The 24,886-nt window shown below is 34.5% G+C and overlaps 1 protein-coding gene across 1 annotated transcript in view; it reads left to right on the top strand.

The window, feature by feature from the left end:
- Positions 1–24,886, top strand: part of SLC49A4 (solute carrier family 49 member 4) — a 70,286-nt gene that overhangs the window by 38,444 nt on the left and 6,956 nt on the right. Inside the window, exons 5-7 of the mRNA XM_069472705.1 lie at positions 4,393–4,501; positions 9,362–9,429; positions 12,576–12,703. Coding sequence (XP_069328806.1) covers positions 4,393–4,501; positions 9,362–9,429; positions 12,576–12,703 — 305 coding nt within the window. The remainder of the gene's footprint in view (positions 1–4,392; positions 4,502–9,361; positions 9,430–12,575; positions 12,704–24,886) is intronic.

The following is a 24,886-nucleotide window of genomic DNA, read 5'->3' on the forward strand; positions in this document are numbered from 1 at the left end:
GTTTTATAAGACTGCTTCATAGGGGATGCTACCCTCTTTCATCAGAAGACATCCGATGTCTAGATAGCTCTCATTTTGTGATGTTCAAGCACTGTTTTCAGGATGCATTGCTATTGCTGTGTATACTTAGCTCTTTATACTCCGTTGTATTATCACATTCTATCTACCTACTCCCATTGTCTACCCAGATTGCCTCCAATTCATTATCACCACAAACACTACTGCAGTGACATCCTCATACACATCACCATAGACCTACTAATTTGTTTAGGAAATAGACCCTGCAAGCTGATTGCTAGGTCATAAGATAGTCTAAACTCAGTTTGTCAAGTATTACTAGATTGCTCTCAAAATGTCTGCACGCATCCATGATTCCATCAGTGGTGCCCATTACCCCACATGGCCACAAGAGTTGCATTATCCATCTTTCTAATGTTTGCCATTCTGATAGGTATAAACTAATAAATCATTTGTTTAATTTACATTTTGTGATTATCAATAAGTTTGATAAGAACCTATTGTTAGCTTTTTAGATTTCATCTGCTGTAAATTCCTGTTCATAGTTTCTGCCCATTTCTTAATGTTAGTTGCTATCTTTTTCTTAATGATTTATATATTCTAGATATAAATTCCTTGTTGATGTTAAAAACTTCAAATATCTATTCCCATTTTGGTCATCTACCTATTAAGTTTTTCCATGGATTCCTTAATTATTAACTTTTTGGTCTTTCACATTTAGGTTTTCATCCCACTTAGAATCCACCACTATATGTGGTGTTAACTAGTGATACAGGGATTTTTTTCCTCTCTAAAATGAACTAGCACCATTTACTAAACAATCCTTAGACCTTTGCAGTTTCACCTTTATTGTATATCGAGTTTCTGTGTCTTACCTCTCTATTCTTCTCCATTGTTCTGTTTGTTCTTGAGCCAGTACCACCTGCTTTTATTACTCTGGCCATTGCAATTTAATATCTGGTAGGACAAGGGCTTCCTGTTTCATCTTTTTTTAAGGATGACTTTGATTTCTAAGGACTTTTATTCTTCTCTATTTATTTTGGAGCATATTTCTCAAGTTTCTTGAAAAATATACAACTGGAATTTTAATTGTGATTGCATTGAATTTATAGATTAATTTGGTGTGAATTGACAGCATGGGCTGTCTCTCCATCTATTTATTTAGTTATTTTCAATATTTGCTGCCAAAGGTGTTTTTTTTTTTTAATTTGTGCAAATTTATGGGGTACATGTGAAAATTTGTTACATGTGTATAATGTGTAGTGATCAAGTCCACCACCTGAGTACAATACATTTTTATTTATCTGTAGTCACCGTACGGTGCTATGAAACCTTGAATTTATTCCTTCTGTGTAACTGTATGCTTGTACCCTTTAACCCACTTTTCTTCATCCTCTCCCACCCCCTACTCACCCTTCCCAATCTCTGTTATCTTTCCATTCTCTACCTCCATGTGATCAAATATTTTAGCTCCCAAATATAAATGAGAACATGCAATATTTGTGTTTTTGTAACATCAGGTGCAATAATCTCCATTTGTTTAGATTGTCTTCTGTGCCCTTAATTAGATTAAATGTTTTTGGCTTTTTTAAAATAGAGACCTTGGGCCTTCCTGGTTTATTCCTAGACATTTTATAGTTTTTAAAATAGCTATCATGAATGGCATCTAATTTTCATTATATTTTTTAAATTAAAATTAAACTTTTTATTTTGAGGTCATTGTAGATTCACATGCAGTTGTAAGAAATAATACAGAGCTGGGCACAGTGGTGGCACACACCTGTAATCCCAGCTGCTTGGGAGACTGAGGCTGGAGGATCACTTGAGCCCAGGAGTTCAAGACTGCAGTGTATTATGATCACACCTGTGAATAACCACTGCGCTATAGCCTGGGCAAACATAGCAAGACCACCACCTCTGAAAGAAAGAGAGAGAGGAAGGGTGGAGTGGGGAATGAAGGAAAGGAAGGGAGGAAAGAAGGAAAGGAAGAGAGGAAAGAAGGAAAGGAAGAATACAGATAGCATGTACTCTTTGCCCAGTTTCCCCCAATCATAATCTTGCAAAACTATAACACAATATCACAGTGGGAAAAATGACATTAACACAGTTAAAACACAGAACATTGCTGTTGCTACAAAGATTCCTCCTGTTGCCCTTTCATAGCCACAACTATTATACTTCCCTCCCACTCTACCCCTTAACCCCTGGCAAACACCAGTCTGTTCTCTATTAGTATAATTTTGTCATTTCAAGAAGGTTATATAAATGGTCTCATGTAGTACATAAAATGTTGAGATTGACATTTTTTTACTCAATATAATTCTCTGGAGAATAATTCAGGTTGTCGTGTGTATCAATAGTTCATTCCTGGGCAGACGCAGTGGCTCACACCTGTAATCCTAGCACTCTGGGAGGCCGAGGCTGCTGGATCATTTGAGCTCAGGAGTTCGAGACCATCCTGAGCAAGAGTGAGACCCCGTCTCTACTAAAAAAATAGAAGAAAATTAGCTGGACAACTAAAAATATATAGAAAAAATTAGCCAGGCATGGTGACGCATGCTTGTAGTCCCAGCTACTCAGGAGGCTGAGGCAGGAGGATTGCGTGAGCCCAGGAGTTAGAGGTTACTGTGAGCTAGGCTGACGCCATGGCACTCTAGCCCAGGCAACAGAGTGAGACTCTGTCTCAAAATATATATATTAGTTCATTCCTTTATATTGCTGAGTAATATTTTGTGATATGGATGTACCACGCTTTGTTTAACCATTCACCTGTAAATGACGTCTGTGTTGTTTCTAGTTTGGGGCTATTATACATAAAGCCACTATAAACATTTGTATACAGATTTCTATGTGAACATAAGTTTTTATTTCTCTGAGATAAATGCCTGAAAGTGCAGTTGCTGTATTGAATAGTACAGGTTGAATATTCCTAATCTGAAATTTGAAATGCTCCAAAATCCAAAACTTTTGAAGCTCCATGACATACAAAGGAAATGCTCATTGCAGCATTTTGGATTTGAGTTTTTCAGATTAGGGATACTGAACGGGTAGTGTAATGCAAATATTCCTTAATCTGAAAATATCCACAATCCAAAACACTCTGGTCACAAGCATTTTGGATAAGGGATGCTCAACCTGTAGTAGCATGTTTAGGTTTTTTTTAAAAAAACTGCCAAGGCCGGGTGCTGTGGCTCACGCCTGTAATCCTAACACTCTGGGAGGCCGAAGCGGGTGGATTGCCCAAGGTCAGGAGTTCAAGACCAGCCTGAGCAAGAGCAAGACCCCATCTCTACTAAAAAAAAAAAAGAAATAAAAAACTGCCAAAATGTTTTATAGAGTGGTTGTATCATTTTTCATGACGATGAGCAGCGTATAAGTGATCCAGTTTCTGTGCATCCTTGCCAGACTTCAGTGTTATCATTGTGTTTTTATTTTAGACATTCTGATAGGTATGTAGAGGTATAATTCTATAGAGGACAGTTAGCAATGTCTATTGAAGTTACAAATACACATACTCTTTGATGTGGTAATTGCACTTCAAGGAATCTGTCCTACAGGTGTACAAGCACACATGTAAAATGATTGTTTATAAGAGCAAAATAATAAAATTTTATGTATGTATCTGGTTAAGTAAATTTATGACACATTGACATATATACAGCTGTAGGAAAGAAGGGAAAGCTCTTTATGATTGATTGTGGGAAGAACACTAAGACATATTAAGTTAAAAAAGCATGAAGCAAATGGTCTTTATATGCTATCATTTGTGTGAAAAGGTTGGGGAAAGAAAAAAATATATATATATTTATGTTGGCTTATATATTTATGAAATATTTTGGGGCATTTACCCAGGAAACTGATTACATTGGTAAATGTGGGAAAAGGAAAAGATAGGGGTAAGAGGGAAACTTTTCCACATATTTTAATGACCTTTCAAGTTTGAACTATTTGAATTGTATTGCCTGTTGAAAATTTTTATTAATACAACTTTAACAAAAATAAAAATGAAAGCTGCTGTCTGAAAATAATACAACTAATGAATTATACTTTTTAATCTTTTTCTTCTACCTTGTTCATAAGAATAAATAGTAATTTATCCTTTTAATAAGAGCTTTTTTTAACTGAACTACCTACTCATTCCATGAAATAATATTGATTATTTATATTACAAACATCAACAATTTTAAATAATATGAACAAAAAGATTATTTTCACAAAAATTAAAAATTTAAAGATGCTTGATTTTTTTAATGGACTGACAGATATTTCTATCTCTGATTCAGGTGTTCTAGTTTCCAAATGACTTATATTTTTCATGAGCAAGAATTTAAATTCTAGATTTTTAATCTGTAATGTTTTATTTCTCTTTCATAGCAATTTGAGATTTTTGATGATTGCTTTAGCATATGCTATACCACTTGGCGTATTTGCTGGCTGGTCTGGAGTTCTGGACTTAATTTTAACACCAGTGCATGTCAGCCAAGTAAGTATTTTATTTCTTTATATGTTGTAGATAGTTTAGTTCATTTAATTTATAAATAGTGGTTACATGTTCTTAGTTTTTGCTTCAAAGACTGGGTAAAACATTGTCCTGTTTGTTGCAAAAACAAGATCTTTATGGGACTGTTGAAAATAATGTGATTTTTCTCCCTTGATTTTGATAACTACCATGAATTTCACCTTTCTTTGGGCATTATTGATGATGTTGATTAACCAAAAAAATAAAAAAGAAAAAAATGTTAGTTTTGTTGGCTTCATCCTTTAGCCTTGCTTCATCCTTTATAAAGATTAAGATCCCATCATTAAATATACAGCTATTTGTACATTTATTTTCTTACTTTCTCTCTGGTCTCAGAATAAAGGTATTTTATTTCTTTAAAAATAACCATTTCACCTATATGCTTGAAGCCATCCATTCCTCCTCTGCTTCCAGATAGCATGGTAGAAAAGGGTAGAGAGCAATTTAGAAAGACAAATGGAAGAAATCCAGTACACTGGTATGCTATTCCATGATATGAATAAAAAGCAATTGGTCCATTCTGCTTTTGATGAACATTTGGATTATTTACCATTTTTGACAGTCTCAAACAGTGCTATATGAACATTCATTCTCATACATGTCTCTTGAAGCACCTCTATATACATTTCTATTGGATATTTATCGAGGAATGGAATTGCTGGCTATAGTGTATGCCTACTTTGGTAGATGATGCCTAACTTGTCCAAAGTGGTTATATCCATTTTCAGTCCTACCAGCAGCACATGTAATTTCTCATTGTTCCACATCATTACCAGCACTTGGTTATGTGGTAATGTTTGTCTTTTTCATTTTATACATGCTGATGGCTGTGCAGTTATATGCCATTGTAGTGACTTCTGTGGTATCTTTTCCAGGGTGAATTGGATATTTGAATATCCTTTTTTGTGACATACCTGTTCAAGTCTCTTACCCACTATTGGGCTGCCCTTTTCTTACTGATATATAAAGGAAAAAGATGTGCAAAAGGGGGCTCCCCAGAAGACTTTTTCTTTTTTTTTTGAGACAGAGTCTTACTGTCTTGCCTGGACTAGAGTGCCGTGGCGTCAGCCTAGCTCACAGCAACCTCAAACTCTTGGGCTCAAGCGATCCTCCTGCCTCAGCCTCCCGGGAAGCTGGGACTACAGGCATGCGCCACCATGCCCGGCTAATTTTTTCTATTTTTAGTTGTTTGGCTAATTTCTTTCTATGTTTAGTAGAGATGGGGTCTCACTCTTGCTTAGGCTGGTCTCGAACTCCTGAGCTCAAGCAGTCCTCCTGCCTGGGCCTCCTAGAGTGCTAGGATTACAGGCGTGAGCCACTGCACCCGGCCTCCCCAGAAGATTTTGTGGGGTCTCCAGTAAGTCTTGGCTAGGAAATGGCCTGCACATACAAAGGGCAGAGCACTAGAAATTGTCTTAATTATTCTAGCATTATAAGTTTTGGTATTTAGTAAATATTCCCCTTTTTGGTATTTTTATTAGAATTTTTTAAATCTTTCCATCCGTTTGAGAGTTTACATCTTTACAATATTGAGTTTTCCAATCATGATCGTTATATTTCTCTTCATTTATTTAGGTCCCAGTGTCTCTGAATAATACTTTATAATTTTCTTCAAACATACCTTCTATATATTTGTTAGATTTATTCCCAGGTATTTGATACTTTTGAAGCTACTGTAATTGGTAACTTTTTAAAATTTTTATTTTCCTTTTCTTATTTTTTAATTGATACATAATAGTTGTACCTATTTTGAGGGGATACATGTGATATTTTTATACCTGTATATATAATGTGTAATGATCAAATCAGGGTAATTAGGATACCATCACCTCAAACTTTTATCTTTTCTTTGTGTTGAGAACATTACAATTCTTCTCTTCTAGCTATTTTGAAATGTACAACAAATTATTATTAAGTATAATTTCTGTACTGTACTATTGAATACTAGAACTTATTCTTTCTAACTGTATTTTTTGTTCCTCTTAACCAACTTCTCTTCATCCCCCTCTCCCACCTTCCCTTCCCCATCCCTGGTAACGATCATTCTACTTTCTACCTCCATGAGATCCACTTTTTTAGCTCCCATATATGAGTGAGAACATCCAATATTTGTTTTTCTGTGCCTTGCTTATTTCTCTTAACATAATGACCTCCAATTCCATCCATGTTGCTGCAAATGATGGGATTTCATTCTTTTTATGACTAAATAATATTTCAGTGTGTGTGTGTGTGTATGTATACATACACATATATATATACACACACACATACATACTACATTTTCTTTATCCATTCATCCACTGATGGACACTTAGGTTAAATCCATATTTGTGCTGTTGTGAATAGTGCTGCAATAAACATGGAAGTACAGATTATCTCGTCAATATACTGCTTTCCTTTCTTTTGGATATATACCCAGCAATGGGATTGCTGGATCACATGGTAGTTCTAATTTTGGTTTTTCAAAAAACTCCATGCTGTTTTCCATAATGGCTATACTACTTTACATTCCCACAAACAGTGTATTAGGGTCCCCCTTTCTCTGCATCCTCACTAGGATTTGTTATATTTTTTTGTCTTTTTTATTATAGCCATTCTAACTGGGGTAAGATGATATCTCATTGTGGTTTTGATTTGCATTTCCCTGATGATTAGTGATATTGAACATTTTTTCATGTATCTATTGGCCATTTGTATGTCTTCTTTTGAGAAATGTCTGTTCAGGCCATTTGCTCATTTTTAAATCCAATTATTTGGGTTTTTGCTGTGTAGTTGTTTGAGTTCCTTATATGTTCTGGTTATTAATCCCTTGTCAGATGGATAGTTTGCAAATATTTGTATTTCTGTAGATTGTGTCTTCACGCTATTGTTTCCTTTGCTCTGCAGAAGTTTGTTAGCTTGACATAATCTTATTTATCTATTTTTGCTTTTGTTGCCTAAGCTTTTGAGGTCTTCCACAATATCTTCACCCAGACCAATGTCATGTAGCATTTCTCTAATATTTTCTTTCAGTAGTTTCATAGTAGCAGGTCTTACATTTAAGTCCTTAATCTATTTTGAGTTGATTTTTGTATATGGTGAAAGATGGGAATCTAGTCTGTCAAAAACTTACAGTTGGCTACAAGTACATGGATTTGTTTCTGGGTTCTCTTTTCTGTTCCATTGGCCTATAAAATTTTATTTATATTCCAATTGTTGGCTGGAATACAGAAATACAGCTGATTTTTACAAGTAATTTAAAATACAGATGACCTTGTATCCAACAACCTTGTTAATTCATTTACTTATTAATTTACCAATAAGTATTTTAGACTCTGTATGTATATAGCCATATCAATTGTGACCAATGAAAAATAGATGGAAAAAATATATTCAATAAAATTCAACATTGAGATACTCATATGATTTTTGTCTTTTAAACTATTAGTGTGGCAAATTACATTTATTGATTATTAAATGTTTAAGCACCTTGCATTCCTGGACTAAATCCAATTTGTCAGTCATTTATTATACTTTTTATATATCACTAAATTCAGTTTGCTCATATTTTTTGCAAAAAAATTCACGAACCAATCTTACACAAACTCTTCCAATAACAGGAAAAGAGGCAATACTTCCTATGCTGTTTCTTCAGACCAGTATAAAACTTTGTTACTAAAATTGATACAAAAATTGACAAGGACAGGACAAGAAAGGAAAATTATGGTCTAATCTTGTTCGTGAATTTTATTGCAAAAAATATGAGCAAACTGAATGCAAGGTGATTGTGAAGACCATTTAAGAAGCTATTACAGGAGTCCAGAAGTAAGAAATAAAGTACTAAAAGCAAGTGTGATAGTCATAGGAGGGGGAAGGGGAGATAAGATGTGCCAGTATTGTTAGGGACACATGGAATTCCAATGATAGCACCGACTAACATGTATTGAGCACTTTATGTTTATTAACTTATTTAACACTCAAGAAAACTTTATTATCCCCATTCTACTAATGCAGAAACTGAGTATGAGTTGGAACAAAATCCAAGTCATAATAAGAGTTAAAGGTACACAGGCGTTGAGGAAATGTAGGCAGTATTTGTAGATTCTCTGAAGAAGTGTGGCCGTGAAGATAGGAAAGAGATAAGATAGATGGAGAAGCATCATCAGGTGATAATAAAAACAGCTCATGTTTATTGAACACTTCCTGTATGCTGGCCATCGATCTGAGTCCTGCACACAAATTATCTCATTTAATCCATTTTATAGGTAAGAAAACATAATTTGCCCAGAGTCATAAAGCTAGTAAATGGCAGGGCTAGAAACATTTTCTCAAGAGAGAAACAAGCTATACATTTGAAACTCAGCTCAGCTTTTCTTTCTGGATCCACGGACTGCTCACCCCCACATTTCTCTCTCTCTCTCTCTCTCTTCTACTAAATACATTTTTAGTTGTTGCCAGATGTTATAGCATCTAATTATTTCCTGGTAGTTTTAAGTATGTTGGTTATGTTCAAACTTTTTAAAGTCAGTGACCGTCTTCTATTTTATTCTTATTATCTTGAGTTCCTACCACAATGTTAGGCATGTAATAACTTGAAAAATATTTGTTTGATGACACTGATTATTTTGTTGATTTAAGTATTTAAATAAAAAGTTAATCAAGGACATATTTACTTAGATCTAAGTTTGTATTGATTAGTTACGAATGAATCCGTGTTTTAAATACTGTTTCCTAGATTTGTTGCCATTTAGCTATTGACATTGATTTAGAGGATTTTTTTTTTCATTCCTTCTAAATTACAATGTGATAGTCTTATATTAAGTGTGTCTGCTACTTTCTTAACAGGTAGATGCTGGCTGGATTGGATTTTGGTCCATAGTTGGAGGCTGTGTTGTTGGAATAGCTATGGCAAGGTGAGAATATTTTAGTTAAACATGTAAGTGGACAGAAGAGAAGAAAAGCCCAAAGAGAAATAGGCTCCCCTAAATAAACATTAAAATTCAAGGAAAAATAAAACAGGCAAAGGACAGAAAAGGACACTTGTTCAGGCTGCAGGAAAATTCACGTGGAATGGATAGAATTTGCTGCTGTAAGAAACCTTCTCAGTAGTCCTTCCGAAAATTTTTTTTTTGGAAACTGGAAAAGTATTTCCAGTGTAATTAAGCTGCTTCTCTCCATATTAGTAGACGACAACATCTATAAATAGAACCCAAGGAAACGTGATAGAGGCAGTAAAGGCAAATTAATAGTGATGGAGACTAGAAAAGCATTGAAAAGAATCATTTGTAAGAACATCTCTAGAACTTTCCGTGAAAAGGCAGTATCCTGATTAGCAGACACTTATTTCTGATTTTTTTTTTTTTTGGCAGATATCTCCCCATGGTATCCCATTTTGATGAAAAATGTCTACAAAGACTTCCAGTTTGATCAGTCTCTCCTTGATCTTAACCTGTTATGACAACACATTTTTAGAATGAGTCAGAAGAAAGAAAAAAAGTCTCATTCATTCTAAAAAAAGAAAAAGAATGAAAATGTCACTCTTTTAGGTATCTACCTATAAAACTACTCTTGATATTTTCAAAGAGATAATATTCATTTACTTCTCAAATCATTTTACCCTGTTTAATCAGAAACAAAATTAAACAATCAACTTTACCAGGAAGAGGACAATCTAATGACATATTTGGGGAGATCAAATAAGTTATGTAAATCACATCAATATCTAAATACTTAATTGACACAGGATAATATTATATCTAGGCCTTACAGTTTGCATAGTGTTCCTGGGATAATGAAAGAATAAATTGATACTATAATTTCTAAATCACTTTATTTCAGGTTTTTATAAGTTACGAAAAGAATATAAAAGCTAAAGAAGTGGGATAGAACAATACCATTTGTAGGAAATCACTGATACTGAAATACATTGACCTGTCACATTTTGACAAGAATCATACCTAGTTTTTCTAATTACATCTCCAAGCCAATTACAATGAGTCATCATTGATCAGATCCTATTCTGAGCATCAAATAGGTCAAAGAGGGAACCATTAGGTATCAAAAATGACATCTCATGTGCTTTATTTTCTTTCTATAACCTATAATTTTAACTTTATATAGATGGACTTGGAGGAGGCGATTAGAATGAGGACACTTCTGCTTTTAATTTGTTTAAATGGAAGTTCTGAAAAACACTCTCCTAACTGTGGGATCTGAAATCAGTTTTGTTTATCTCCTAGGCCAAAAATCAATTTTAAATTATTTTCCTAACACCATTTTTGGGATTCCCTAGAACAGAATCTCCTTATAGATGAGTGCTTTGGGTGGAGTTTGTTTGGTTTTTTTTTTTGGTAATTATGTTGTTAAAGGCCATTATTAAAGGTAATATTTGGTTGTAATAAAATACTTTGATGCTGTCTGTCTATTTGAAAGGACTGGGTCTCTAAAAATCGCAGTCTACAGCAGTCAGTTTATTCTTATACCTTGCAGTTCAACTCTGATTTGTACCAGAAGGCTGTTTTGTTCTCTCATACCTTCTTGTCTACCTATCTGAAAATAAATTGATGCAGCATACTCAAATGTAAATCACAGAGGTGTTTGACAAGAATTAAAACAAAGTTTTCTGGATTGTCTTGAGGAACGTTTCTATCAAGTTGTGGAACCTTTTTCAGAGTACTTAAGAATTTTCGGCTTGTGAACTGTTATAGATAAGAACAAACCTAAGTCACTGGGCAAAAATGCATTCATTTTTCCCACCAAAAGATGGCATCAGCTCTCATAGATCAGCTCTCGTTTTAGTCTAAAAAAATGCTTACAAACTTGATTAACCATGTCAAATAAGTACAAAACAGAAGAAAGTATTGAAAGTGTTAAGAAGGACAGTCACATAATTACAATAGAAATTAAAATCAATTTTTAAAAATTCAAAGTGGAAAGAACATGGTAAATGTTATATTTGAGGTGGTATCAATTTCCCTATAATAGAAATAATTCTGAAGGACAGAGTAAATTGTGTGTAGGCACAGCCAGAGGATTGTGCCTGTCCAGTCAACAATTAATCTGCAGGGGAGGAAAAGCAGTTGGCAAATGGAAAATTATTTTGACATAACTAAATAAATATCTCTACCAGATACCTTTTAGTTTCATGTTGATTCAGGAAAAGGCAGAGATTTTGAAAACTTAAAATGCTATAGAAGTCCCAAGCTTTCAGAATAATCTTCACTATTCCAGATGCTGTATTTTTGCTCCCAGGAAACTTAGTCTGGTAGGAAAGACAAAAAACACACAAATGTAAAAACAAAACAATTTCCAATAGAGAAAAGTGCTATGAAGAACAAAACAGAAAGTGGAGACAGGAGGAGGAGAGCTTCCTCAGTGAGCTTGGAGGGCCATGTTGAACCAAGACCTGAATGATCTGAGGGATAAACAGGAGTGTGACATGTGAAGATGGGGGTTGGGGGGGTGTACCAGAATTCCAGGCAGATGGGACAAGGACAGAAGCTACAGATTGCTGTGGGAAACAACCTTAGCATGTATGAGAAACAGACACATGGCCATCCAACTGGAGAACAGTAAGGAAAAGAGAGAGCAGTGGTGGGAACCAGATCATGTAGGTCCTCAAACGCTCCCACACCTCAGAGGTGTGAGCATTTGTATTTGTTCTGTAAGTGAGTTTGAATTTTGGGAGACCCATCTTTGCAAGTTTATGTCAACAAATTAGCCTACTTTCTGAAACTGGGATAATATTTGTTCATGATAGAATGTTTGGAAAGTATAGAAAAATATAAAGAAAATAGAAATGTCATTTAAAAACTCAGAATCCATCCTCTGAGTTATAGATCCTGAGCAGAGATGACATTTTGTGTTTTGTAAAAGAAAAAAAAAATTATCACCTAGTAACATCATACTAGGAAATCTGTCAAAAAACAAAAAAAAACCCTAACGTTTAAAAGAATGTGTGAAAAATTCTTCAAGTAATGTTTAATGAACGTGTGTCATTGAGTTAAATAGTATTTTTAAATCCAGCTAGAATTAATAATAGAACATTGTTTCTTTTCAGGTTTGCAGATTTTATCAGGGGTATGCTGAAACTAATTCTTCTCCTCCTGTTTTCTGGGGCTACACTATCATCCACATGGTTCACCCTGACCTGTCTGAACAGCATCACACACCTGCCTTTAACTACAGGTGAACACAGACTATTTTTGAACTTTGAATAAATGTTTTCATTTCATGGAAGTATACATACACTGAAAATAGGACTTTTCTTGCTTTCTGTAAGTAATTGTTAAATATACAAAAAGATTTCCCTTGTCCAGTCATCTAGCTATCATCCATCTAACAAGAGTCCAAGAAATAACTAAAAATATTTTCATTGGTATTTTGCATATGGAAAAGAAGTATAATCGTCATACATAGAGCATAGAAAAGCTTATATTTGTTTAAAATTCATATTAGAGTATAATACAAAGATTTTTATCTTGGTTATAGTCATTAAGTCATTGGTAAACAGTAAGGAAAATTAACAAAGACAAAAGGCTATGATGTTTAAAGCACACTTAAGTAAAATTCTTTGAACCAGCAACTATAGGTTTATTTTATATTTAATCTTATTACATCATCAACACAAAGCAAAACTTACTAGAAATACCTGTTGAAGGTATATTATAGCCAGCTTACTTAGCTCTTATAATTGTTATTGTTTTTATTATTAATATCAATTCAGGGTCTGTATTAGTTTTCTATTGCTGCTATAATAAGTTATGCAAATTTAGTGGCTTAAAACAGCACAAATTTATTATCTTAGATTTCTGTAGGTTAGAAGTTCAACACAGGTCTCACTGTGCTAAAATCAAAATGTGAGCAGAATCGAGGGAAAAATCAGTTTCCTTGCCTTTTCCAACTTCTACAGGCCGCCCACATTCCTTGGCGTATGGCCCCATCCTCCATCTTCAACCCAGCAACAGTGGGTCAAGTGCTTTTCACACTGCATTATCTGGGCCTTTCTTCCATATCTTCATCTCCCTCTGAATGCTCCCCTTTTGTCTTCCTCTTCTGCCTCCCCTTCCACTTCTGCTTTTAAGGATCCTTGTGATTACATTGGGCCCATCCAGATTGTACTCTGGGATAATCTCCCAGTATTAAGATCAGCTAATTATCAACCTTAATTCCATCCCAGCCTTAATCCCTTTTGCCTTGTAAAGTAACATATTCACAAACTCCAGAGATTGACATGAATATCTTTGGAGGGGGGAGGGCATTATTCTGCCTACCACCAGATCTTTTTAAAATTACTATGACAGGTTATTCTGTAAACCAAAGGGATTGTGTTATTGCTTCTTCCTTTGCTGTAACAAAAGATTATGGTGCATATTTTTAATTGTATTTGCAAGTAATATTCAGTTACCTTTTGCATTATGTGTTTATAGCATTATTTGTTATAAAGGTAGATTGTAGGATTGTTATAACAAGCATTTGTATAAGTAAAAGTAAGTAAGAGTCTGAAAGTGGCTCCATAGGGACGTATTGCCTATTGTATGTTCCATGGGAATCCATAAGGAGGCGGATTCCTTTTGTCTGCATATGATCAAGGAATACTATGTGCCCTAATTTAGATCTCTATAATAAAAGAACCAGCAATTTATACATCAGAGGCATCAAATCTTTCAAGAACAGCCATTTCTTTGGGAGTTCGTACCACTTTTTTAGTGATAATAGGGCAATGGAATAAGGTTGCCTTGTACCCACAATTACCAGTGTGTACCAAGCCAGCTGTCCTGGAGTGCCGCAGCAAACTGACCAGGGCAACACAGGAATGCTCAACACCCGTGACACTGCTTGAACCTCTAGTTCAAGGCAGTTCCCAGTTTCAGCATTAGATTGTGTTGTATTCTGTGTGATGACATCGTATCTTTGCAAAGTTAGTTTTTTGGCAGTTGCTGTGATAAAAAGCAAGTACCACACAAAAATTAATGTGGAACACGAAATGAGGGTGATGATGTCCCAATCTGATTCCAAGATTTGAGAAGCCATGTAGTGCCCCTCAGATGCACACATCCCATCAGTGATTATGGTTATTTAAGAATGAACTAAAAATATATTTCTTTCAGTTTATAGGTATTATTTTTTAATGATTACTAAATTGTTAGGAAATATATATTTATTAAATTGTTTGAACCCGATGTGTAATTAACAGAATTGTTAGCTATTTCTTTTGACCTTGGAGCACCATGAAAAAAATTACTGAGACACTATACTAGGAGTGCTAAGAACAAAGGTTTGGAAACCTATGCTCTGTAAGCAGTCTCTCTCTTCTATGTACACATTTCTTTGCCTGGAAAGCCCAGTTATCCAGAATAATAAGTAGACACAGAGTAAAATACTGTGTACTATTTTATATACTAACTAGCATTCCTACATTGAGGTTTTGAGCAATTTTGACAAGTGTTCTGGGCCAGAATTTTTTTTTTATTTTATTCTGGTATAATTTCATAATTTAGCAATTGTACAACATTCTGGTGAAACAGTCTTAGTTTACAACTCTTCTTATTCATGGCATTACATTCAGATTTTTTTGTGATACTATATGTCAAGTAAGCATCTGTGAGATTTTACAAGTACATAGTCATGAGTACATAACAGATTTCTTTCCCTTGAATTAAGTGTAGAATAGTCATTATAAGATAGTACATTCATTAAATTTTATGTATTTTCTATTTAACATGATAAAATTAACAGTTTTATCTCTGGGTGGAAGAATTAGGAATGAATTTAATTTTTTAGTCTCCATTTTTGTCTGGATTTGTATAATGAGCATGTTTTACTTTTATAATCGGGAGAAAAGTATATTTGAAAATTATACATCTTTTTAAATCTTAAAAGAAAATTGATATGATTGACCCTGGTCAAGACCATGTTTTCTCAATCTGTTGTTGAAAATAATTATGTTGGACAGAAAGGAAGGCAGAATTCTAAATTAAATCAAGGCCAGAATTGAAAGGTTGAGTTTGATGTGGCCATTTTAACAACCTCTGAATTTATAAGTTCTACTGTTGTTTTCAATTGCAAGTCAGTTTTTGAATATCACTTAGATATTCCTGAAAGATACATTTTTAACTTACAAATATACTGGGTTAAGGACTAGATTTGTTCACATTCCTTCTCTGAATTGTCATAGCATTTTTTTTTTTTTTTTGCTGATATCACTTACTATTAATAGTTACTTGAGTATGTATATATCTTATCTCGCCTACTAGTCTGAAAATCTGGAGCAAGGACTTGTGCTTTATAAATTCTTTTCCCACCCTGGTACCTCGCATATGCTCTGAGGAATGAATGAATGAATAAATTGTATGTTATCTCTATTTAAGCCTCAGTACAGATGACATATTGCCAGTGACTGAGGCAAAAATCTCAATCAGTGGAGGTTTATTAAGCCAAATTGAGGAGTTGCCTGGAGAAAACAAGAACCACAGGCAGACCTGTGGCTATTTTTCCCAAGGGGAAATTGGAACCTTCAGCATTTAAAGGTATATAGAGGCAGGGTGTGGTGGCTCACGCCTGTAATCCTAGCACTCTGGAAGGCTGAGGCCAGAGGATGGCTTGAGCTCTGGAGTTAGAGGTTGCGGCAAGTTATGATGAGGCCACTGCACTCTAGCCCAGGTGATAGAGTGAGACACTTTCTCAAAAAAAAAAAAAAAAAAAAAAAAAAAGGCATATGGAGAGAAAGGAAAAGGTAAGGGGGCCAGGAGTGGAGAGCTGATGAGGCAAAATGGTTACGTTGTTGTGGGGCCCAGGAAATCTACATTTTATATAAAATAAGGGGAATGTTCGAAAAGGGGAGTGAAGGAAGCATCAATTATATAGATGTCCCTGGTTAAGTGGAAGAATGTCTGAATCTGTGTCTCCAGTTCTGTTACCTGTAAAGATAAACTTGTTTCAGGGGCTAGACATCAGTTACAATTTGCATGTCCTTATGGGAGAGCAGCAAGGAGTGTCCTCAATGAATGATCTGTGGGGCCACTTCTTCACAAGTGCCTGAGGCCTTTACCTTCTCTTTTGCATAAGGAGTTGTCTTGTGGGGAGTGGCCCTGAGGTTTTGATTTGCCTTTTACATACCCACCCCCTTCTTCAAAATCTTTGTGAAAAAACATTGTAGAAGACAAGAGTTCCTGGTCACTCTTTATTATTGAGCACTTGCTGAAAGGAGGCAAAAGGAAGCATTTTAAATGGAACAATGGAGAATTTGAATAAATCTCTCACAGGTACTTTCACTGACTTTGTAAAAATCTGACCTAATTCCTTTTAAGTAAAATAGGTTTCATGAAAGGGAACTTACTACAAAATCTAATTATAGACAAATCTAGACCTTTAAGCTGGTATTTAAAGTCAATACTGGCAAATTCATGTTCTTTTTTTTTTACTAGTTATTCCTATTTTAATCAGGAAAATATCTAGTCTTTTTCATCTTTCCTAGCAAAGTTGGTGTTTCTATTAAATATTATGGCTTTTTATATATCAAAAGAATCTAAATGAAAAGTGTTTGAAAATATACACATTAATTATAATTGTTGACATAATAAATTAAAAGCTAGTTAATTTTGTTCAGCCAATGTGTTGTAAGTACTACTGCTATCTCATTAAACCCTTCTATTGCAATCTTTCTGTAGTCCACTGATCTTGATATTATTATTGCCATCACAACAGAAGAAAAACTGGGTCATTCCAGTCTGTCCAAAAGCATACTGTTTTGATATATATCCATGCATCCTCTTGGAAGCTATCAGCAATCTGCCTTTTTTTCTTTAGGGAAACTGAGTACTTAAAATTGCATTATGTCTTTATTAATTGAAGGACTTAGAATAGGGCAAATAAATAACCTCATAACTAGATAACTTGAGCTTCACAATCTTGAAGCTTATGCTACAAACAAAATTATGAAAACACATTATTCACCTTATCTGAGAACTAGATGTCTGGCAGCCCTGTTACTCACCCAGTCATTTTTTACTGAACAGATGAATGCTTTGAAAATGGCATTTTGAAAAATGTTAGCACTTTGGTGTTGAGTTTGCTGAAACAATATAATTTGACTGTTTGACAGAAGTTGCCTTAGGAGAGATCATTCATCTAATTTTATCTGAAGTTATTATACTAGAATGCCATGATGGTAATATCAGAAACAAATACTAGGTGGGGGTAAGGAAGGATGACTACATAGAAACCCCTTGGGAATGACAGCTGACCACAAGGTGACTTCAAGTGGTATTTAAAGAAAGAAAACATACCCAGTTGTACTAAAAGGCATGCAACATGTATAGGCTAAAAAGTAATGCTCTTATTGTATTTTTATATATTTTTCCTGTATTATGATAATTATGTACCATTTTAATAACATACAAAGAAATAAAAACATGCACTTACCCAAAAATGGGAGGGGGTGATGAAAAACTTCAGAAAAGAATGATGAATCTGATTAAAGACATACAGATTATTTTTAAAATTAGGAATTTCAGTCTTTCAAGGAAAGAAGGATAAGGAGTGACTTAAGTACTCTCTTCGATTTTATGGACTAAAAGTGACTGTTGCTCATGTTCATGACTGCTCAAGAAAGGAAAGTAGAAGCTGGGTGCAGTGGCTCACGCCTATAAATCCAGCACTTTTTGGAGGCCAAGGCAGAAGGATTGCTTGAAGCTGGGAGACCAGCCTGGGCAACATAGTGAGACCCCCTTCTCTAACAATACTACTACTGCTACTATTAATAATAATTAACCAGGCATGGTGGTGTGTGCCTGTAGTCCCAGCTGGCTACTCAAGAGGCTGAGGCAGGAAGATTGTTTGAGCCCAGGAGTTCGAGGCTGCAGTGAGCTCTGATTGAGCCACTGCACTCCAGCCTGGGCAACAGAGCAAGAAAAAAGAAAAAAAGAGGAAAGGAAAAATGGAATAGGGATTAAAAGAAAAAAATGGATTTGTGGGAAATATTAATGTAAGAATCATGAGATGTTCAAAGGGCCTATTGAGGAAGATCATGTAATGTTTACCCATGGAGATTTTCAAGAAGAGAAATAAGTCTTCAAGCAGAACCTGTTTCTTGCAGTTGGAGGGCTTGACCAGATGATTACTCAGTGTTCCATGATTTAATAGCCTTCTTCAGAATCATCAATAATTCTTTGGGAACTTGAAAGCTACTGATAAACCTGTACCTATGGTACTCCATCTGATTTCACAGCCAGTCTCTACTCCAGGCCCACTCTCAAAGGATTATTAGTTGTGTGTCATTTTTGCAAGATAATTACTATGCCTTTCAGCCATAAGGGACTGTCAACCTTTATACTACTAAAGTATGCCAACAAAGAGGCTAAACAAAGGACACATGCAAATTAAAAACATGTGGAAAGAAAATCATAGCCATTAACGAATATTACAGCAACATATGCCCCGTCCTCTTTTGGAACTGCAGTTTCATGTGCTGCATATTTTAATTATCAGTAGATTATGTAAGCAATCACTTTAGTAATCACTTTTTAGGAAGAAAATGTGACACTGAGAGGTACAGCTCAGTGATACAGAAATGTATATCTGTGTGTGTGTATGTATGTGTGTGTATTTTATATATTCACCATGCTCAAAACCTATGAAAAAACTATATAGTTAGCAAACATCGTGAATGTTTCTCTTACTGCATATTGTTTCTCTTTACGCATGTGTCTTTATTTCCAAAAGGAGCACTCTCACTTAAAATATCAAGTTTAATTTAGATTGTTAAATACTTTAAATAAAGGTCTAATCTAATAATTTCTAGTTAACTTTCTAACTTTATCATGAAATAAAAGTTCAATCAGTAGGCACAATAATGAAAGTTTATCCAGTAAAGCGTATTAATGTTATAAACCTACCCTTTGGGGAAATGTCTTGATTCTATTCCTTAAGATAATTTATAATGAAAATCTGTTGTGTTAATTTATAATGCTTCTTGTTTTTTAATAAAAACTGTAAACAAATCTATTATACTTACCTACCTAGAAGCACCCAAAAGATTTTTGTTTTTAATGTCCTGGTTAAGCTCTCCTACTTACATGTATTTAAATTTGTTATTGATCTACTTAAATGAACTTTTTAGTCATCATCTAATATAATGAATCATTCTATATATGAATCTCTTCTATCATTCTATATATGAATCTCTCCCAGATATATATTCATCTGACTGCACTCGGAATGTCTCCCACAAAAGAAGACATTACCTATCTTGTTGGTTAGCTCTGGGTCCTGGAAAATTCTTCTGTTGAGCTGTAGCTGATTTCGAGCAACACAGCTCGCAGAGAGCAAATCAACTCCCTCTCATTCATTGATGGCCCTCCAAACATTTGAAGACATTTGTCATGTCTGGCCTTAGCCTTTAAACACCCCCTAATTCTTACGACCATTCCTTGTCGGACATGAATTCCATGCCACTGACAAACTGATCACTTAGCTTGCCAGGGTCCTGCTTAAAATATATTACTGGAATTTAGCACACTTTTCCTGCTGCACTCAGCACCTAAGACTGGGAGATTGTTCCTTCTCGTGGTTAGACATAGCTTTTTTTGAGGCAAATGTAGAGTATAATTATCTTCTTAGCACCGTACATATGAATGGCTGCTGAGCCAATAGGTGTCTATCATATTTCTTTAGAGTAGGAGTGATTTGAGGATAGAGTGTGTTTTATTTACTGCTCTAGCATAGCAGCTTATGTATAATAGGCATCTGATAAATGGTTTTGAAGAAAAGCTTAAGCTAAGTTTTCCCTCATATACTTAAGCAGTAATCTTGGACCCACTTTATATTTATCATGATTAAAATTCATCTTTTTGTTTGTAACCTTTTGATGCTCTCTATTTTTTATTCTGTCATCTGTTTTATGTGCAATCACTTCCAGCTTTTGTGCTGAATACAGATTTGGAAACCATGCCTTTTGTGTCAGTACTGTTGAATTAAAAAATACCAAGCCTTCTTATGTTTTTTTTCAGTATGACACAGTGGATTGGTAGCAAACATGGGAGAGTCTGTAGGCTTTGATTATATTATTATTAGCACTGCTAATTTACATTGTTTCAAAATAAGTTGTTTTTGACTTTGAGAACTTAAGTCACATCAACTGTAACATGTTTACTCTTTCTACCTCAAAGAATTGATAGCATGATCAAATATGATAATATGTGAAAGCAGTTTTTAAAATTATATAAATCCAAGATTAGAAGTTGCTATTGTTATTGATGATATCTTGAAAATCTCAACAGATGTTGAGTGGGATGGATAGTTCTTATTCTGATCTGAAATTTTGTGATTTCAAAATTTCACCTGAAGTTTGAGTGTTTTAGTTAATGTATTCATTCATAATTTTGTTTCCCTTTATAAAGTTCAGTAATTTGGTTTGTCAGGAGACAAGGGTGGGGAGGAGTACTTTCAGGGTGATAATCCAATTCATGTGCTTGAAATACATTCATTTTAACTATTTTGTGCTACACAGGACTTTGCTTTTTGCAATTTAAATTGTGGGCCTATGAAATTTTGTTAGCTTCTTTGAAAAAAATCTGCATCAGCACTTCAGTTGTGTGTGTTCTGCTAAATTACCTTGACTTTTAATTGAAAGGTGGTTGATTATAATTTTAGTATCAGTATTATAGAAATTCATGGAAATATTTAATGATCATGTAGTTTGAACCCTCTCTGACAAGCAGGAAATTATCTTGTCTGCCTGACTTTTAATAGATGACATTCACCCACTGGATGTATCAGACTCTGAACTGAAAACTCAGTGGAAGTCAAATTCAGACTTGTGTAATAATCAGCTTCTACTTTATGCATGTCCCAGAACACTGTTGAATATATTAAATCAGTCCTGACACAGCTACCTTTTCCCCATTCTGATTATGAAGGTCTTAATTTAACCCCTTCCTGTGTAAATTATTTTGACTTTTTAGTTTCTGCAATAAGTGATTTCATCATATCCATCCAGTGTAAAAAAAAAAAAAAAAAACTCTTGGTCATCACTTTTATAGTAATACAAGAAGCAAGCACCAAGATTGAGGCAACTGAATGAAAATACTTGATTTTTGATTACTACATATAGTGGCCCATTTATCCTGCATATGATAGGAATTTTAAGAAATGAAGAGAGAGTATTTATGTCAAGGATCCTGCACCAAGGCTGAGTTATATGGTTCCTGGGTGTAGACATCAGCTCTTTGGGACAGCTCATCTGGTGATAACCATTTCTGAATCAGTGAGCCAATAAAGTCCCATGAAGTGGAGTTGTATCAGCTATCAATTCATTAGCTTTACAATGAAATTGGTCTATTCATTTTGTTAAATAGGTAAGATAGATATATAGTAAAAATTTCAAATGGTAGAAAAAGAGTATGCAGTGAAAAGTTTCTACTCTCCTGTGGCCCCCAGTTTCCCTCTCTAAAGGCAAGTCTGATTGCCAATTTCTTCTGTATTTTCCCAGAGAATTCTATACACTTACAGATAATATATGTGTATCCTTTTTTTCTAATATAACATACTTTTCAGCACCTTACTTATGTATCTTAGTACATACAGAGCCACCTCGTTTTTAATGGTTGTATAATAATGCCTTTGTTTTGATGTTTTATAAATTTTTAACCAATCTACCCCCTATTGGTGGACATTTATTACTTTTAATTTTTTCATACTACAAACAGTTTTTCAGTGAGTGTTCTTTGTATACCTTTACCCACACAGCTATAGGACAAATTCCTAGAAGTGGAATTGCTAAGTCAAAGAGTAATTACCTTATTTATTTTGATAAACATTTCTAAATTACTTGACAGAAGATGAACTATTTACAGTTCCATCAACAATGTTTAACCACAATAGAAATTTTATCTTTCCAATGACAGTTATTTATACCTGTTCTTCCATGTTCTTCCCAGAATTTAGATACCTAGGAAACCAAAATTCAGAGATTCTTAATGAGCATGACATGAGGGCCAAGGGAATTGCATGTGGTCTTGAAGGGTTTTCAGTCAGGGCCCCCTTCTTTACCAGACTGGGCTCTTCTGACACATCCCATGTCTCTTTGTACCATGTGTAATACAAATCAGTCAAATCTAATCTCTCTTTTCAAGACTCTATACTGATAGTTCCTTTTAAGTATGTCATTCTTATTATATTGTTTCTTTTTCCACTTACAGTTATTCTATTACAGATTGTGATTTTTTTTTTTTTTTTTTTTTTTTGAGACAGCGTCTCACTCTGTTGCCCAGGCTAGAGTGCCGTGGCATCAGCCTCGCTCACAGCAACCTCAAACTCCTGGGCTCAAACGATCCTCCTGCCTCAGCCTCCCGAGTAGCTGGGACTACAGGCATGTGCCACCATGCCTGGCTAATTTTTTCTGTATGTATTTTTAGTTGTCCATATAATTTCTTTCTATTTTTAGTAGAGACGGGGTCTCGCTCTTGCTCAGGCTGGTCTTGAACTCCGGAGCTCAAACAATCCACCCGCCTCGGCCTCCCAGAGTGCTAGGATTACAGGCGTGAGCCACTGCGCCCGGCCTATTTTTCAATTATTATATTTTAATCTGCCTGATTACAAATTACATGTAGGATATACTTCCTCTAGAAATAAAAATGTAGAAAGGATTATTTCTAAACATGTTTCCTAAAAAGAGTGAATTTCATCAATAGTTTGTGAGTCTACTCAGAAGTAGTGGTTGCTGGTCCTTAAGAGCTTGATTTTTCCTGTCATTTATTTCAATATTTTCTTGTTTTAAACTCCTAGGCTCATCTGTGTTTGGGTCAATAGTCCTCTCTGCTCTAATTACCACTGACTAATAATAGATTACTATAAAGTGTTTTGGAAATACAATACTCTGTAAAAGCTACCAATGATATTCCATCCCTAGATTTCCTAACATATCATTAATGAGTCGTGTGTAAGGAGAAAATGTTGATTGGTTTATGTGATCTACATCTAGCAAATATATCATGAGCACAAGGTATTAGATTGTGTTTTGTTCTTAAGAATTTCTTGAAAATTATGTTGCATTTTAAATGGTATTTATTGTTCCAGATGTTTCCCATGTGATTGTGTGAATAATTTGGTCACTGCATTAGCCAGCAGTATGTTCTTTATTCACTAAGTAATTCTTTTGCTCTTTATTTTCATTATCTGTCTTCTGTTCAAAGAAAAAGTCAAAGTAATTACCAGCTGTTGCATTATTTGAATATACTAAATATTTTATAATCCTGAAAGACTAGTTTAATTGGAGGGAAAAGTGGGAGTGGAGGTTAATTAGAGAAATTCTATTATAAATCAGTGGATACTATTATTTTTTTACCCCTTCGACAGTGTTATGGACTGTTAATGATTGCAATCAGTTATGGTAAATTCAGGTAATTTGATATGTTCTGTGAATGCATGAATAATACATAACAGATGTAGCGTAACTCTTACTTTCTGCAGTTCCTGTACAGAATTTTTTTTCTTAAATGTTTTTATTAAAAATACTTTCCTTATAACCTTAAACTTGGAGTAAATTCTCATTATTATCAGTGGATATGATATACTTCCTAGGACGTAAGGACATGTTTTAGGTTTCTAAATAGGGTGTCATTTTTTCCTCCTTGGTTCTGTTTGCATCCTCAAAATTATTGAGGTTTTGTAGGCAGACAGTAATAGTAATGATAAAATTATTTGGAGTGAGGTGTAGTTCCCTAAACATTCTTATAAGAATAACATCCTTATTCAGCAGATTTAGAGACAGAATAGTGTTAATAGGTTTTTTATGGGTTAATCTGAGCTCCTAACCAGTTTTATACATTTTTGGGTAAAATTTTTTTCAGTGTTCCAAAAATGTTACTTTTTTTTTAAACCATTGACACAAAACTCATTCCAAAGTTGAGGACTTATTCTCTTGTAAGTGTTTCTCCAGGAGTTTCATACTGAATAAGGTCTATTTTGTGCTTGAAAGCAGTTATTAACTGATCTCTTTAAATATGTAGTTTTCAGTAACATTTAATGTTTCTTACTTTTATTCTTAGATTTTAAATTCTCTTTAAAATTATAGAATAAGTCTAGATTTTGAATTAAGTTGCTATGTTTTATTTATCCCTCTATTTGCTGGGCGTGTGACCAAATAGGGGAAGAATCATTTTAATGATATTATAATGATAAATTGTTTTTGTGCTTTGGAATAATCCACCAGAAAGGTAAAGCAAATAAACTGGTCATCATCCAGCAATGAAATCTTTTGGTATCTATTCCAGAAAACCTGAGCAAAGAACAGACAGATGTGTTATGCTTTGTCAAACTTTATTGACTGCTCTTGAGAGAGATAAAATTCCAGAGTCAATACTTATGAAGGGG

This window comes from Eulemur rufifrons, chromosome 7 (assembly GCF_041146395.1).
Source record: "Eulemur rufifrons isolate Redbay chromosome 7, OSU_ERuf_1, whole genome shotgun sequence".
Lineage (NCBI taxonomy): Eukaryota > Metazoa > Chordata > Mammalia > Primates > Lemuridae > Eulemur > Eulemur rufifrons.